Consider the following 18966-nt stretch of genomic DNA (forward strand, 5'->3'; position numbering starts at 1 on the left):
TTCTATTCTATTCCATTCCATATTTTCTATTCTATTACATATTTCTATTCCATTCCATTCCATATATTCTATTCTATTCCATTCCATATTTTCTATTCTATTTCTATTCTATTCCATTCCATATATTCTATTCTATTTCTATTCCATTTCTATTCCATTCCATATTTTCTATTTCTATTTCTATTCTATTCTATTCCATTCCATATATTCTATTCTATTTCTATTCCATTTCTATTCCATTCCATATTTTCTATTCTATTCTCTTCTATTCTAAAAATCTGATTGAAAAACCATCGATTTTTATCCACCCTGGAAGTCAGGGACAAAGCTTACCTGGAAATGGCTCTGATGAAATCCAGGGAAACTGCACATTTGTATCTTGGTCCATTAAACTGATCGTCATGGCCAATCAAGGTTAAGAGTTGCAGTGTTACAAGAGATGTAATCTGAAAGGGGAGAGAAAGGTTATTTGGTTTGGCTTTCAACCATGTTGGCATTACTGCAAAGGTAGCGTGATTGCTTTCCACAGGTTGACCTTCACTTACGGCCACATTGGAGCCCCAAATTTCTGTTGTTAAGTGAGTTTGGCCCCACTTTACGACCTTGCTTGCCACAGTTGTTAAATGAATGACTGCAGTTCTTAAAGTTAGTAACATGGTTGTTGAGTGAATCTGACTTCCCCATTGACTTTGCTTGTCAGAAGGTCGCAAAAGGGGACCCCCAGGACACTGCAACTGTCATAAGTATGGACCAGTTGCTAAGTGGCCAAATGTTGATCACATGACCACGGGGATGCTGCAAAGGTGGTGAAAAAAGTTCATCAGTCACATCTTTCGCAGGGCTGTTGTAAATTTGAACTAAGCATATCGAACGTTATATCTGCAGAACTAAAAAACGTGTAACGGTGATTAAAGATGCAAACTAACAGAGACACCCACGATAAAGAAAGCATACAGTGATTGCATGCACAACTTACACTGTTCATCAACTAAATACCTGCTACAAGAGTGATACATATCATCTTTATAATGTAGAACTGTTTTGTGCATTTATATGCACATGCCTGAGAAACAGAGCTAGCTAGATGATAGATAGATAGATAGATAGATAGATAGATAGATAGATAGATAGATAGATATAGATAGAAAGATAGAAAGATAGAAAGATAGAAAGATAGATAGAAAGATAGAAAGATAGATAGATAGATAGATAGATAGATAGATAGATAGATAGAATAAAGGTAAAGGTTCCCCTTGAACATATGTGCTAGTCGTTCCCGGCTCTAGGGAGCAGTGCTAATCTCCATTTCAAAGCCGAAGAGCCAGCGCTGTCCGAAGACGTCTCCGTGGTCATGTGGCCGGCATGATTAAACACTGAAGGCGCACGGAACGCTGTTCCCTTCCCACCAAAGGTGGTCCCTGTTTTTCTACTTGCATTTTTACATACTTTCAAACTGCTATGTTAGCAGAAGCTGGGACAAGCAACGGGAGCTCACTCTGTTACGCGGCGCTAGGGATTCGAACCGCCGAACTGCCAACCTTTCTGATCGACAAACTCAGCCTCTTAGCCACTGAGCCACCACGTCCTTAGATAGACAAGTAGATACAGATAAATTGTAGATAGGTAGCTGATACATAGAAGATAGATAGATAGATAGATAGATAGATAGATAGATAGATAGATAGATAGATGGAAGATAGATAGAAGATAGATAGACGATGACAATAAATAGATAGATATTAGATAGATGGAAGGAAGATAGATAGTAAATAGATAGATGATGACAATAGATAGATAGATAGATAGATAGATAGATAAATAGATAGATAGATAGATAGATAGATAGATAGATAGATAGATAGATAGATAGATGGAAGATAGACGATGACAATAGATAGATAGATATTAGATAGATGGAAGGAAGATAGATAGTAGATAGATAGATGATGACAATAGATAGATAGATTAGATAGATAGATAGATAGATAGATAGATAGATAGATAGATAGATGGAAGGAAGATAGATAGAAGATAGATAGATGATGATGATAGATAGATAGATAGATAGATAGATAGATAGATAGATAGATAGATAGATAGGTAGGTAGGTAGGTAGGTAGATTAGATAGATTAATAGATAGATATTAGGTAGGTAGATGGAAGGAAGATAGATAGTAGATAGATGATGACAATAGATAGATATTAGATAGATGGAAGGAAGATAGATAGATAGATAGATAAATATTAGGTAGATAGATGGAAGGAAGATAGCAATAGCAATAGCAGTTAGACTTATATACCGCTTCATAGGGCTTTCAGCCCTCTCTAAGCAGTTTACAGAGTCAGCATATCGCCCCCACAGTCTGGGTCCTCATTTCACCCACCTCGGAAGGATGGAAGGCTGAGTCAACCTTGAGCCGGTGAGATTTGAACCGCTGAACTGCAGATAACAGTCAGCTGAAGTGGCCTGCAGTACTGCACCCTAACCACTGCAAGATGGATGGATGGATGGATACACACACACACACACACATTTCTAAAACTAAATAATGTTGGGCTAGTGCTTTAGAAACTGAAAATGGAAATGGATGTCATTCTAAAATGGCTTACAGTGCAGATATTTCATTCCCTGCCTCCCAATTTTTGCAACCCTCTCTAAGTGAAGGGGGGAAATTGCTCTTCGCTTAGAATAAATCCTCATTCAGCCAATGGTGGAAGCATAATGGGCCAATCTGTTATTGCAACTGCTTCTTTAGACCCGAGTGTACCATTATTGGCTAATCATATTTTCCAGACTACGCTTGCAGCTGGCCTCCTTCAGCTCGGAAAGCCACCCATGAAAATAGGTCACATTCCACAGCGGGAATGACACGAGGCTCATCAGAAGCTCAACCCAGTTTGGATGACTTGGGAGTTGGACCCGTCTCAGAAACATGGAGGAGGATGCAGATTTATTTATTTCTTTAAACGTCCTTGCGAATGCAGCCAGCTCTGCCTTAACAGCAACATAATGCCCATCAATTTCCCAGGCTCTCCCTAAAATGTGATAAAATGGAGCAGAAGGTCGGCACTGCAAAATTGCTCCCTCTGTCTTTCTGGCTGTAAATTTAACACGGTGTCAGGCCGGATAATAAATTTCTGATTAATGCTTTAAGTATATAACAAGCTACAGTAGTAGATCGAAAGGTTTCGGGTGCTAAACTGAAGAGAATACAAGGTTGCTGATTATCTTGAGTAAGGTGAATGCTTGGACAACAGATTTGAATTTCTTCATTCTTTTAACTATAAAAACTTGAGCCATTCATCTATGAATGCTAGTGGAATGGTCTTATTTGTTCTTTGCATGTCTGTGAAACCACCTCTCCCGTCAAGCAAAACTGCTAATCGGATTCTTCATTCCAGATGTTTAAGTAACACCTGTGAAATCTAGTTTAAAAACTCATTTAACATCCATTCTGCTAAACTTACTGGACTGATATTTCAACTGCAGGTAGCCCTCAACCGACTACTAAAATTAAGCCCAGAATCTCTGTTGCTAAGTGAGAAATGTGTTAAGTGAGTTTTGCCCCGTTTTACGACTTTTCTTGCCACATCTGTTAAGTTGTTAAATTGGTAACGTGGTTGTTAAGTGAATCTGGTTTCCCCATTGCCTTTGCTTTGTCAGAAGGCCGCAAAAGATGATCATATGACCCTGGAACAAGTGTCTGGATTTTGAGCATGTGACCATGGGAATGCTGCAATGGTCGTATGTGTGAAAAATGGTCATAAGTCACTTTTTTCATTGCTGTTGTAAGTTTGAATGGTCACTAAATGAACTGTTGTAAGTCAAGGACTATCTGCATAGGGTTAAAGTTTGTATGAGAAATTTGGATCAAAGATTTTTGCCTATGGGATATCTCTGGTTGCATTTATAAACTTAGCTAACAGGAGTGGAGAAATAATAGTAAGAGGATAGATAGATAGATAGATAGATAGATAGATAGATAGATAGATAGATAGATAGATAGATAGATAGATAGATAGATAGATAGATAGATAGATAGATAGATAGGATAGATAGACAGACAGACAGACAGACAGATAGATGATAGATAAATAGATGATAGATAAATAGATGATAGATAAATGATAGAGATGATAGATAGAGAGATGATAGATAGATAGAGATGATAGATAGATAGATGATAGATAGATGATATAGATAGATGATAGATAGATATAGATGATAGATAGGTAGGTAGGTAGGTAGGTAGGTAGGTAGGTAGGTAGGTAGGTAGGTAGGTAGGTAGGTAGGTAGGTAGATAGATAGATAGATAGATAGATTGATTGATAGATAGATAGATGATAGATGATAGATAGATGATAGATAGAGATGATAGATAGATAGATGATAGATAGGTAGATGATAGATGATAGATAGATGATAGATGATAGATGATAGATAGATAGATATGATATAGATAGATGATAGATGATAGATAGATAGATGATAGATAGATGATAGATAGATAGATATGATATAGATAGATAGATGATAGATGATAGATAGATGATAGATAGATAGAATAGAAGGTGGGTAGGTAGGTAGATATTCGTTTGTGTGTGTGTGTGTATGTCTGTGTGTGTATTCTGGATCACACTGCAGATAAGTACAGAATAGGTTCTCAAGTTTCAAGAAAGCTACAGTATATGACATTCTCCTGCTCTGTAATCATTTACAGCAAGATTTTGCTTAGAACATTAACTGATCATTCTACCAAATTTTTAGACATACAGTATAGAACTGTAAATATAACACAATCACTGCCACTGCATTATTTTTATTTTTATTTCTTTCTAACTCTTTATTTTGTAAATTACTTTTTTATCCAGAATATATCAATTTAATATTCTGAACTGTCAGCAGACTCGGCCATATGGCCGCCAGTGAATGGTTTTGTTTATTTGTTTGATTTTGTTCTTAGAATAAAAGTTTAAAATTAACCATTTAGTTAAAATTAAATTCTTTTGGCAAAAGCCGCCCGAAATCCACTGCTGCCAATAACTTAGATTCATACAGATGTTAAAAAGCCCTGGGTTGTAGCAAAAAACACTTTGAACCCCAGATGTCATTTCAAAAATGCATTTTAGATACAGCGCACATAACTAGCCAGACAGTATTAAGTTCAATGGGCTTGCACAAATTATGCAAAATTAAAATCTCATCTATGCAGGCTTCAGCAATCAGAAAACCTTGCTGGGTTTGTAGGGGAGTGAAATGAGAGAGAAAGCTACTTCTTTGTAAACTATGAGTATTTTTTTTTTAATTTTTGGTTCTCACAATCACTTTTGAGAGGACTGCAGAGAGTCAATCTGGACTAGTGGTTAAAGCACCAGGCTAGAAACTGGGAGCCTATGAGTTCGAGTCCCGCCTTAGGCATGAAAGCCAGCCGGGTGACTTTGGCCCAATCATCAAGAAAGTCTGAGTTTAGTCCCGCCTTAGGCATGAAAACCAGCTGGGGGATTTGGGGCCAATCATCAGGAGCCTATGGGTTCTAGTCCCGCCTTAGGCATGAAAGCTAACTGGGTGATTTTGGGCCAATCATCAGGAGCCTGTGAGTTCTAGTCCCACCTTAGGCATGAAAGCCAACTGGGTGATTTTGGGCCAATCATCATGAGCCTATGAGTTCTAGTCCCAACTTAGGCATGAAAGCCAGCTGAGTGATTTTGGGCCAATCATCAGGAGTCTGAGAGTTCTAGTCCCGCCTTAGGCATGAAAGCCAGCTGAGTGATTTTGGGCCAATCATCAGGAGCCTGTGAGTTCTAGTCCCACCTTAGGCATGAAAGCCAACTAGGCAACCTTGGGGCCAATCATCAGGAGTCTGAGAGTTCTAGTCCCGCCTTAGGCATGAAAGCCAGCTGAGTGATTTTGGGCCAATCATCAGGAGTCTGTGAGTTCTAGTCCCACCTTAGGCATGAAAGCCAACTAGGCAACCTTGGGGCCAATCATCAGGAGTCTGTGCGTTCTAGTCCCGCTTTAGGCATGAAAGCCAAGTGGGTGATTTTGGGCCAATCATCAGGAGTCTGTGAGTTCTAGTCCCGCCTTAGGCATGAAAGCCAACTGGGTGATTTTGGGCCAATCATCAGGTGCCTATGAGTTCTAGTCCCACCTTAGGCATGAAAGCTAACTGGGTGATTTTGAGCCAATCATCAGGTGCCTATGAGTTCTAGTTCTGCCTTAAGGATGAAAGCCAGCTGGGCCAGCTCCTCCCTCTCAGCCTCACCAATCCCACAGGGTTGTTGTTATGGGGAAAATAGTAGGAAGGAGGAGTATTAGGTAAGTTCATTTCAATTAACCTACAACATCGTCTCTCTTAAACATAATGCCTTTATAAGGGAAAACTGAGAAATATCTATTCAGTCAGTCTCAAATATGCCTTTCCTCCCTTGCCTGCAGTTGGCTTTTCCTGGATACAGGCAGTTCTCGACTTACGATCCCAATTGCTGTTGCGTGAGACACTTGTTAAGTGAATTTAGCTCCCTTTTACAACCTTTCTCACCACTTAGGTTGTTAAGTGAATCGCTGTGATTGATAAGTTAGCCACACGGTTGTTAAGTGGATCTGACTTCCCCATTGATGTTGCTTGACAGGAGGTCGCAAGAGGAGATCACATGGCCCTCCCGGGGCACTGCAACCGTCATAAATATGAGTCAGATGCCAAGCGTCCGAATTTTGATCACATGGCCACAGGGATGCCCCAACGGTCATAAACTTGCAAAACGGTCATGCAGGAGGACATCTTTCCTGCTTGGAGAGGCCAAAGACCAACAGTCTATCCCAGGGGTCAGTAACTCGCGGCTCTGAAGCCACATGTGGCTCGTTCATCCCTCGGCTGCGGCTCCCTGTTGCTCAAACTATGCATCACAAGCACCAATTTCCGACACCTGCTGGCACATGATTCATTGAGCTTTTCAACCCCCCAGTAAGCAACCATCCAAGAAAAGAAACATTTCAGAAGAAAACAGAATGTTTAATTCCACAACATATACTAGTTTAGTGGCCGCTCAGGAGATAGTCAGGCACAGGAAGGGTTTTGTGGCTCCCGGCGTTTTCTGTGGGAAACGGGTCCAAATGGCTCTTTGGGTGTTTAAGGATGCCGACCAGGGATGGGTTCCTGCCAGTTCTAACCCCTTCTATAGAAGAGGTTCCATAAATCTACAGTGCCATTTAGAACCGGTTCCAGCTCCCTCCCCCCCGCCCATCCGCACATCATCAAGATGAAGAGCAAGAGGGGGAATTCTGGGAGTTGAAGTCCACAAGTCTTAAAGCTGTCAAGTTTGAACACCCCTGGGGTTGTTTTTTCTAAAGGGTTAGGGGTGCAAGGGTCTTGTAACTTGACAGCTTTAAGACTTGCACACTTCAATGCCAGAGTTCCTGAGCCAATATGACTGGAGGAGGAATTCTGGGAGTTGAAGTCCACAAGTCTTAAAGTTGTCAAGTTTGAACACCCCTGGGTTTTTTTTTTCCTAAAGGGTTAAGGGTACAAGGGTCTTGTAACTTGACAGCTTTAAGACTTGCGTGCTTCAAATGCCAGAGTTTCTGAGCCAACATTTTGGTTGCTAAGCAAGAGCATGGTTAAGTGAGTTTCACCACATTTTACAAGTTGGCCACTCCCACCCAGTCACATGACTGCCAAGCCACTCCCACCCAGTCACATGGCCGGCAAGCCACTCTCACAAAGCAGGCCATACCCACAGAAGAGGTTCTAAAAATTTTTGAAACCCACCACTGATGCCGACCCCCTGATCTATCCTGACACGCCCTTTGGTGGGTAAAGTTACTCACTTTTCGCACAGGAAGGATTTTGTGGCTCCCGTTTTTTTCTTTTCTGTGGGAAACGGTCCAAGTGGCCCTTTGAGTGTTTAAGGTTGCCGACCCCCTTGTCTATCTGGAGACACCCCCCCCTTTGATGGGTAAAGCTACTTCTTTTTCACATTCAAATTCAGAATACGGTTTCTTCTGGAATTTCCAATTAGACACCAAGCAAACGTCGTGATTCATCTCTAAAGAACTGGTTCGTCAATTTTTGACATTACTAGCATAATTAGTAGGCTACAGCAAATTAGAAATGCTCCTCAATATTAGGCCTTCGTTAACACATTTCAAAACAAAATTACCTTAATGCAAAGCCCACGCTTGATGCATACAGCTTTCGCATTTTCTCTAAGACGTGTGAAAGGCATGTGCTAATTGCTGTCGATTTTAAACGGATTAGGATAATTAAGTGCTGAAAGGGTATTGATCCAATCTTGCTCACTGTCGGCATGGTACGGATGTTTAATTACCAAACGACAATCCATAATCAAAACGATTTGGTTGCCTATTTTTTTTTTAAACAGACGTGTATTTCAAAACGCTATTTCGTGGGAAGCTAAATTCACAAACTTGTGATTGGGAGCTTAAGTTTGAAATACGATGTTTTGAAACTGTAACGTCCAGTGGCTAAACCTGATATTGGTTAATGTTTGTAGAAGAGATTGTTTGCACAAGCTAGTCAATTTGAAAAATTAGCTTAAAAGATCAAGACCAATTGAGCCAAAAATTTTAAAAAGCTATTTAATATCATCGACAGGAGTGGGACAGTAGCGTGTTTCAAACTAAGCTATAAAATGTCATTATCGATTAGTAATTGCGATGTCACTGGTTAATCCTCTCAACCCGAAAGCAAATGTATCCATTAGCTAAATAATATTAGATATAAAATTATTTCAATTAAGCCTTTTCAGTTTTCTCATCCTTACGGGGAATTTGGAAGTTCTATTATAACAACAATAGCATAATACAGGGTGAAAGATTCATAACAGCAGCAATATAATAAAACATACCATGAAAACTCTATTGCTATATTTATAATAACAATAGCATACAAGTAGTCCTTGAATTACAACAACAATAGAGATGAAAATTTCCACTGTTAAGCAAAGCAACTGTAGAGTTTTACCCAATTTTATGACTTCATTGGCATGGTTGTTAAGTGAATTACTGAATACTGAGAACACTTTATACCAATAAGAGCCCTATGCAACTCATCATCATCTTTTAATGAGCCCCTAATCCCTTGTGGGGTGGAGTCTGGGCAGCTGAATGGAGCTAGCAGAGTGTTTAGTGGCCCGATGCCTTTCCTGACGCCATTGCGGAGTTTTATTGAGCAGATATATTCTCATTGTGCCCAGAGAGGAATACCTGCCTTTACCTAGGATCAAACTCACAGCCTCCTGATTGTGAGGCGAGAGCGCCACCTCTAGGCCACCGCACCACTCCACTCCACTCCACTAAGAGCCCTATGCAACTCTCCTGTATTAATTTCATGTGGGTTGTTTCTGCTTAACTGAAATTTGAACTGCCAACTTTCCTCCTCCGTGTATATCAATTCTCAAAGTGCTGGTGGTGGAAACTATGTACTGGGACTGCAACTTTGAGGAATCCAGTAGCTGCAGGTGAAAAAGCAACTAGGGAGATAATAAATTAAGGGATTACGTATTGTACTGTCTAGAATCAGACAGCGCGACAAGGGAGAGAGTTCGGATTATGAAAAAGAGGGATAGCCAATCAACGCACGTCTGTGCGTTTTAATAATTTTTGGACCGTTTCTTACCTATCTGTCAACCTCTCCGGGCCTAGGAAGCGACAGCTGCATAGAGTAACACTTTGTAATCGTGTGAATGAGCAGAGCCAACAACCAACCCTGTTACACAAAGCCCGCAGAAAGGTATGCGGGCAGGCTTTCTTAAAGGCATGCATTTACGCGGAAGGGTTTTGGATGAATAGCAGATACTTCCGAAGTAATTGTCACCTCCTGGATGCAAAGCTTTGGGTTCCACTTGTACTAATCAGCCACAAAATATTAATATCAGATTAACCTCTGCATCTTTTTAAGTACACACACACTCACAGCGTGTGACTTGGAATACTTGGAGTGGGAAGTGTGCCTCTCCAATGAACACCCACTGGCGCTCCGGTTTCTGACACTCCCAATTTCTTCGCACGAAAGAGAGGCATTGATTGCCCTCACAGAAACAGGGTTGGACTCTCGTAGCAAATTAGTGCCTGCAGAATTACAGGAGGAGGAGGAGGAGGAGGAGGAGGAGGAGGAGGAGGAGGAGGAGGAGGAGGAGGAGGAGGAGACGACGGTGAAGAGAAGAAGGAGACAAAGAGAAGAAGAGGAAGAAGAAGAGGAGGAGACAAAGAGAAGAAGAAGAAGAAGAGGAGGAGGAGGAGGAGGAGGAGGAGGAGGAGGAGGAGGAGGAGGAGGAGAAGGAGAAGGGAGGTGGAGGGGATTGGGAAGGAGGAGGGAGAGGAAAAGGAAGAACAAAAAAAGAAGAAAAAGAAGAAAAGGAGGAGGAGGAGGAGATGAAGAGAAGAGGAGACAAAGAGAAGAAGAAGAGGAGGAGGAGGAAGAGGAGGAGGAGGAGGAAGGAAGAAGAGGAGGAGACAAAGAGAAGAAGAAGAAAAGAAGAAGAAGAAGAGGAGGAGGAGGAGGAGGAGGAGACAAAGAGAAGAAGAGGAGGAGAGGAGGAGGAGGAGACAGAAGAGGAGGAGGAGGAGGAGGGAGGTGGAGGGGATTGGGAAGGAGGAGGGGGAGGAAAAGGAAGAACAAAAAAAAGAAGAAAAAGAAGAAAAGGAGGAGGAGGAGGAGATGAAGAGAAGAAGAGGAGACAAAGAGAAGAAGAGGAGGAGGAAGAGGAGGAGGAGAGGGAAGAAGAGGAGGAGACAAAGAGAAGAAGAAAAGAAGAAGAAGAGGAGGAGGAGGAGACAAAGAGAAGAGAAGAAGAGGAGGAGAGGAGAGGAGGAGGAGGAGGAAGAGGAGGAGGAGGAGGAGGAGGAGGAGGAGGAGGAGGAGGAGGAGGAGGAGGAGGAGGAGGAGGAGGAGGAGGAGGAGGAGGAGGGGAATAAAGGAAAAAAAGGCAGTTTTTCACTGGAAAGTGAAGCAATTCAGAAGCGTAGTAGAGCAATGCATGATCAGTCCAGAAAAAAGAAATAACAATGGGCAGTTTGTATAGCCTTGAGTAGTTTTCAAATGAAGCCACAATAAATGCTTGGTAACCTTAAGGAAAAGGATGGGTTCTATATGCATATGATTATATAATTTAATGAAAAGAAGGAGTAGAGGTGACTGCTGTGGCCAGCCAAGCTGGCAGCAGAGTCCGACAGTGAGGAGGTTGGGGAGGAACATGGGCCAGTCCTGGAGGCTGGGGAAAGCTCGGACGAGAGCTCTGCGTTGGAGGCAGAGACGGGGCCGAGGCCGTCTGGCAGTGATCAGGTGCCTACGGAGCTAGACAGCAGTGAGGCAGAGGAACAGCTGGAGCCTGTTCCCAGTGTGCGCATGCGCAGAGCTGCCAGCTAAGAAATCAGGGTTGACTTGGGAGTAAAGTCTCAGGGGGAAGGTGATTAGTCCCTCCCATAGGAAATAAAAGAGCGAAAGGGGAGTGGGCTTTTGCAGAAAACAATTTATTCATTCGGTCGTTAGATTCATTTCAGGAGTGTGAAGATCTGTCTGTGAATCTCAGAGACTCTGTGCCCAGACTTTCCTTGCACAGCACCTCATTTAGGAAATATTTAGATGGCCGCTTTCCAAGATAGATAAGGTCTGTGGTCAGTTTTGGTTTTACAGTTTTCGTTGATTTTGCCTAATAAACCAAGGAATCCTGGTAGAGAAATAAAACGTGCTTTGGTGCAATAGCGTCAGTCACTCAGATTATATCACACAGCCTGACCAATGTTTCAACCACGTGGCTGAGAAGAGCCAAGATGAAGGAGAAGGGGGAGAAAAAAAAGGGGGAACGGGGTGGAAGAGAAAAGTGAACAGATGTTTGCAAGAATGGAATATGATTTGACAAGAGACCCACCATGAATAACAAAAGGAAGAGGAAATCTCGAGAATGAAAAATGAAGCCACAGTGCAGTGAATCCTGGGTTGTGCTAAAGCCACTGAATGGGGGAAGATTTGAGAAAGAGGACAAATTGCTCCATTTGGGCTAGGCTGAGAATTTTCTCAAATCTGGAATTTTAGATCATTACTCTCTTTCCTTTGTGAAGAGGTTGCCCTATCACACTTAACAGAGAATGCATCTTTAGATGATAAAAAAAAAGCTGCTGCATAATTTCACATTCAGTTTCAGCCGCCAGTTTTTTCCCGTCGCTAAAGGAATCTCGTCCCTTCAAATCTAGCACTCAGGAAAAGTTCACCAAACAATGCAGAGATTTCTTGAGAGATTTTTAGGGCAGAAAGGAATAATAAAACCACAGGGTTGGAAGGGACTTTGGAGGTCTTCTAGTCCAGCTCCCTGCTCAAGACAGCAGCCTTATACCATTATACCATTTTGTTGGTCCACAGAAAAATTATTTGCATTTTTTTCTATTGCACTAAATCAGGGGTCCTCAAACTACGGCCCCTGGGATGGATACGTGCAATGAACATTTGTGTTGCTGCAGAGTCTCCCCCTTTGGGGTCTTTTTGTGTGGGTCGGAGGGGGGGAGAAATTCTGGCATGGGGTCTGCTTCAGCCTCCTGGTGAGGGGCTTTGGGCAAAACTGGAGGGAAGCGCGGCTGGTGGCAAAGAGCCGGAGGGCAATATAGCAATAGCAATAGCAGTAGACTTATATACCGCTTCATAGGGCTTTCAGCCCTCTCTAAGCGGTTTACAGAGAGTCAGCATATTGCCCCCAACAATCTGGGTCCTCATTTTACCCACCTCGGAAGGATGGAAGGCTGAGTCAACCCTGAGCCGGTGAGATTTGAACCGCTGAACTGCTGATCTAGCAGTAGCTTGCAGTGCTGCATTTAACCACTGCGCCACCTGCATTTAACCACTGCGCCACTGGGCCTCGTTCCAGTGGGACGGTGTCATGGCCTGGAACTGGCCAGCCAGAGTCACTAACTTATCAACGGTGATTTCACTTCAACAGCAAGGCAAGGAAGGTCGTAAAGTGGGGCAAGACTCACTTAACAAATGTCTCACTTCACCCCAGACATTTGGGGCTCAATTGCGGCCGTTAAGTCGAGGACTACCCGTGTAGGCTACTAATTTAAAACACCTCATCTTAAAATATAATTTAAAATACCTCGTATTAAAATATAATTTAAAATACCTCATATTAATTATATTCCCGTTTTCCCAAAAATTTGACCTCCCCAGATAATAAGCTCAATTGGGCTTTTGAGTACATGCCCTCTGTTGTGGCCCAACAGGAGACGTTGGAGCTGCCACCAGACTCCAACAGCGAGGGGCCCTATGAGTCGGCTCTGGAGGAAGTGGAGGACCCTGGACAGGGTTCTGACTCCGAGCAGGGCGCAGAGAAACTGGTTGGCCACCAGGTGGTGCCTGAGCCTTGGACCAGTGGGGAAGAGACAAGGGAGAGTGATCCAGAAGCCAGCAGTGAGTTGTTCCTGGATGCACGCCATCGAAGAGCTACTCAGCGTTCAGGAACAATTATGCAATTACAGGAGGTAATTGCGTTCAACTGATGGTCGTTAGGCTCCTCTCCAGACTATAAAAAAGACTGCTTGTGACACGCCCCTCTTGCAGAAGTCAACACAGGATTGAATGTTGGAGGACAGTACTGGGAGCTTGGCAGGCTGGATTGCTGCCAAGCCTTATCTATGTTTATTGCTGCCTAAGTTTGTCTGAGTTGCTGCCAAGGTCCTTATCTGTTTGTTTTGCTTGGCTTTCAGCCACTGAGGTTTTGGTGTCTTGTTATTAAAGTACATTCCAGTTAAGCTTGTCTCAGCATTTGTTACTGGACGGAGGAGGGAGTCAGAACCAATACCCTATATATTAAAATACCCTCCCTATGGCAAACCCCATGTTCATTATAACATATCAGTGATCCATAGCCCCAAAGTAGACTCCTACCCAGCTTCTACAAGTTAAAAGTTTTCAATGAGATGCTGAGCCTGCAGAAAGTAACTTGCTTTAACTACATAAATCTCGCGCACCACATTCTGTGGATGAAGTAAAATGGGCCATTGTGGCTAAAAGAATATTTGTCTTCAACGAATTATGACTGTAATAAACCAAATCCTCCAGGAATGCAGCCTTGAAATTCTTATCTGGGTTCCATTTTCCTCTTTCTGGCTTACATCACATTTTTTTAAAAAAAAATGCTACTTTGATTTTGCACTTCCTGATGTGTCTACACGCTTTATTTCCCCCCCCCCTTGAAACGCCAACAAAATTCACGCAGAGTATATACTTATGAATATTCACTAAAGCTTTGGTCTAGCACTTTCCTACAGGTCTGGCATCCAGCTGTGCTTATATATATTTTTATATACTTGCTGACTATAAAATATCTGAAAGGAATCAAATTTAAATCGTGAAGCTTCAGTAAAAGATTTCCCGATAGCAATTTTGCAGACACCTGTAAATATTGTTAAGCGCAAAATGAGCTGAAAATATTTTACTTTTAATTTGGATGCCGGAGTTTAAAAGGGACGATACGTGAGCAAAAAGCTTGTGTTGAAAACGGCTGTTTGCTATAACTTTTTCATCACAATTAGACCATTATTAAGTACAAAACGGGTTTAATTGGGGTTGATTTTAGCCCAGGGTTAGAATGTGGGCTTTTCTTGCCAAGAAGCTATATGAGTGCATTGATGAAGTCACACCTGACTTTCTCAAAGAAGACTTCCCATTTTTAATCTTTTTCTCCAAAAATAGAGATTCGTTTATCCCATTCCATCTTTGTATTTTATGCAAGCCATAATAAGGCTTTTTTAAATGGCCACTTTGTCAGAAGGTAAGGTTAGATACAGGCAGGAAAAAAAACCCAGAATTATCGCTATATAACTAAGCTCCAGAATCACCTTCAGATTTTCCAGTCTGCCAAAATTGGGCTATCAATTTTCATATTCATATATCTATCCATATACTCCAAGGAAGCCAATTGTAAAATGCTACAAATTGGTGCAATAGCAAAGCACAGCAAGATCTCAAGTATTTTCAATAAATGGCTTCAAATATCAGTATCAAATATACTAATTTTGAATCAGCACATTTTTTTTTAATGGAGTCACTAGGAAAGAAACTTAAAATACATACTGAGGTTCCAAAGTAATCATCAGTTGACAAGATGATAAGTTTTCTTTGCATTACTTTCAAAGCCCATCCACAGCATGTTTTCAAGAAGGCAAAAAAACTCCGATTAAGTTTTTGAATGTTTTAAATCTTAACTCTTTGAAGAACAAATTGTCGTAGCAAGTATTTTAATTGTTACACGGGTACACGTGTGAAATTAAAAGGGTAATTTAAAAACAAACAAACACGGGTTAAACATTAAGCCGCATCCCTTCAAGTTAGGCAAAATAAGCTAAAATATATGTTAAAAAAAAATATATGCGCAGGTAGTCCTCGACTTACAACAGTTCATTTAGTGACCATTCAAAGTTACAACAACACTGTAAAAAGGTTACAATTTTTGCAGCATCCCCATGCTTCCCGTGATCCAAATTCAGATGCTGGGCAGCGGGTTCACACTTATGACCATTGCTGTGGGCCAAGGTCAGGTGATTTCCTTTTGCGACCTAAACATGGAGTCAGGTCCAATGGTGCAATCTCATGGGGGGGGCGCGCAAGGGAAGATGACGATTCAAAGGGAAAGTGTGATGTCAGTAGTGACGTGCGGTGAGGTTTATGGCTGGTGAGGCAACAATTTTTTTAGACTTGTGGACTTCGACTCCCAGAATTCCACAGCCAGGCATGCTCAGTTCCAATTTAAAGCGACAGCATTTGTTTTTCTCCTTTGCTAAATAAGTTTCCTTCTTTCTTTTTCTTCTCCCTTCCCCTCCTTCCTCCCTCTCTCCCCCCTCTCTCAAACACACACACACACACACACACACACACACACACACACACAAAGTTGCACCAGGAGGATGAAGTTTGAATTCCTCCCCCTCCCTCCGACCCACATGTACCTTTTCCAGCTGTTTCAGAAAGGATTTCAACTCTGCTCTTGCCTGCCATTCATGAAAAGAAAAGAAATGTAAAAGGAAAAAGGCAAGAGCTGAGGTCAGGCTGAGCTAGTTGCTGCCAGAGTTACCGTGGATGACTCTGCTTACGTCAGGAATTTTTCGGCTTTTAACCCTTGCTTAACTCTGTGCGAATGATCATAAAAAGTCAGACTAGATGAGGCACGTCGTTCTCCAGCTGCCTCCTGTAGAGGGCGCTTTTTTTAGAGGCTTTTTTAAACAGTTAAGCACTAAGCAGAGTCATCCACTGTGACTCTGGCAGCAACTAGCTCAGCCTTTTTCCTTTTACATTTTTCTTTTCTTTTCATGAAGTGGTGAGGCTCTGCCTCCCTTGACTGCACGTCCCTGGATGTCAGAGAAAGTTCACTCTCATTGGATGGAATTCCTTAGCTGAAAAGACCTGCTATAGCCTCTCCCACCAGACCTGATTGGAGGTTCCCTTATCATTTGCCAACGCTTTGCATTGGATGAATATATAAATGAATGCATTACACTTTTTAAAAAAAATATGAACAAATTACGATATAATCCTTGACTTACAACAGTTCTTTCAGTGACAAATTCAAAGTTACAATGGCACTGAAAGGGGAGACCTACGATCATTTTGGAGGCAGCATTCCCCTGGTTCAGACGATCAAAATCCAGACGCTTGGCAACTGGCTCATATTTATGACGGTTGCAATGTCCATGGGTCACGGGGACCCCTTTTGCGATGTTTTGACAAGCCAAGTCAAGGGGGAATCCAGGTTCACTTAACAACCATGTTACTAGTTTTAACAGCGGCAGGGATTCACTTAATATCTGTGGCAGAAAAGGTTGTGAAATGAGGCATTTAAACGTCTCGCTTAGCAACAGAAATTTTGGGCTCACCTGGGGTCATAAGTCAATAACAAACTCTACTAACTTTTAAAGCACAACCCTTATCAAAAATCATCCTCTGTAAGACAGCTTATCTCCTTAAAGACAAATTAATTTGTGTCTCTCAGTAAAGTGCTTATTTTGGAATAAAAGTCTAACAACTTAGCCCAGGGGTAGTCAACCTTTTTATACCTACCGCCCACTTTTGTATCTCTGTTAGTAGTAACATTTTCTAACTGCCCACCAGTTCCACAGTAACGGTGGTTTTATGAAAACCTAATGAAAATGTTTTTAAATAATGCTATGAATTTTTTTAAAAAGTCAATTAAATTTTAAAAAAGGAAAGTCCTTCAGTATCAGACAAAACCCCTACCACCCACCATGAAAGCTGGAATGTCCACTAGTGGGCGGTAGGGACCAGGTTGACTACCACTGACTTAGCCAGATCATGTTCTTTTCACCTTTACCAACATAAACAACCAGTAAGAATTTTATTGAATACTAGTCAATAACCCGGTGTTGTCCGAGTATTTATTTATAGGGGCAAAATGTCCGGACCAAACGTAATTTCTAATGTTGGATTTTCCCCCTTACCAGAGGGCGCCCCCTTGTGGAGTACTGTGAAGCCGTTACCATGACAACGCCACTGCACTGTACAGTGGAAGCTATTTGAAGGCACAACAGGCTGTATCTTAACAGAACACTCACCCCGAAGGGTGTTAGAGGTGTCTTACCATGCCAGTTACCATGGCAACTCCACTGCTGTACAGAAGAAGCTGTTTTACAGTAGTACAGTAGAAGCCATTTTAAGGCACAACAGGCTGTATCTTAACAGAACACACACCCTGAGGGGTTTTAGGGGTGTCTTACTCCCACAGTATTTGTTTCCAAAGAGTAAGTCATCTGTGTACCAAGTTTAGTTGAAATTGCTCACGGCGTTCCAGAGTTATGCTGGAACACACACACACACACACACACACACACACACACACACAGAGCCATTTTATATGTACATTTAATTACAAATAGCTGGTTTGGTGACCGCTTTGAACAACACAATCGTTCAATGATGAGTGTGATTAAAAAATAACTTTACAACTTTAATGACCTTCAAATTTATGACCTCAGATCTGTAAAGCAAAGGGAAGCTGAAGAAATATCTATAAGCACAGTTACTGTTTCACTTAGGGATTGCTTCATTTAATGAATGAATTGCCTGTCCCAACTGTGGTCACTAAACAAGGACTACCTGTAACCAATGAGAGATTATAGCATTATATTTTACTGATCCTGTGCTGTAATTTGGCTTAGAATGGGCACTTATGATTATATGGCATTTTTATTCGCTTATTGTTTTTGTTTTCACTTCTTTTTTGGATTGGTGATAAAAGTCATTCCCATTTATGTGGGAGAGGGGGAAACCAATTATTTTTAAAAACAATATTCACAGGGCCTTAAGCAATACCTGATTTCCCAATGTCATGTAATATGACGACCGGCCACACGCGGCCAAATGTATTTTAAAAAGAAATCAGAGTGAGGTTGATTAATCACGGAATATAATTACCGAATCAAAGCGAGTCTTAATGTGGAACACAGGAAATAAGGATCAAGGTTAATACCTATTCTGAAGAGAATTTACATAAATTAGCCTCCGCCAACGAACTGTGAAACTCATTTTACCAATTTGTGCTACAGGAGATCACAGAAACCTGAGATTAAAAATATATACTTTAGCTCTACGCTTTCCGCACATATTTATAGCATGTTACGTTCGCCTTGAATCAAAAGCATTTATGTTTTCCAAACGCCGACTATTAATTTTTGCCTGGTCTTTCCAATTTTCTTTACAATATTTGCCCAGACAACCTCCTGCAGCTGATTTTTCTTTTAAAACAAAAAAAGGGGGAAAAAAGCTATTAAACACAGCTGGGGAAAACGAAGCCGTGTTCATTTTTAGTTGTTTTTCTTTTTTTTCCTCCATTGTTTTAACTACTCTTTCAACTGACTGGGAACAGGCCTCCGAGGTTTATTACGGAGCCGGTGAGTTTTTTATTTATCAGACGCCTGGCTTTTCAAAATAAGAGATGGCAACGTATATA

At 41.6% G+C, this 18966-nt stretch overlaps 1 protein-coding gene across 1 annotated transcript in view; it reads right to left on the reverse strand.

The window, feature by feature from the left end:
* The window catches only part of ORC5 (origin recognition complex subunit 5), an 86200-nt gene that overhangs the window by 10816 nt on the left and 56418 nt on the right, over positions 1-18966 (reverse strand). The window contains exon 14 of the mRNA XM_087722294.1: positions 334-446. Within this exon, the coding sequence (XP_087578420.1) occupies positions 334-446 (113 nt within the window). The remainder of the gene's footprint in view (positions 1-333; positions 447-18966) is intronic.

Source organism: Thamnophis sirtalis, unplaced genomic scaffold (assembly GCF_051295495.1).
Source record: "Thamnophis sirtalis isolate CommonGarterSnake01/CBP01778 unplaced genomic scaffold, rThaSir2_p1.2 scaffold_9, whole genome shotgun sequence".
NCBI classification, from domain to species: Eukaryota; Metazoa; Chordata; class Lepidosauria; order Squamata; family Natricidae; genus Thamnophis; species Thamnophis sirtalis.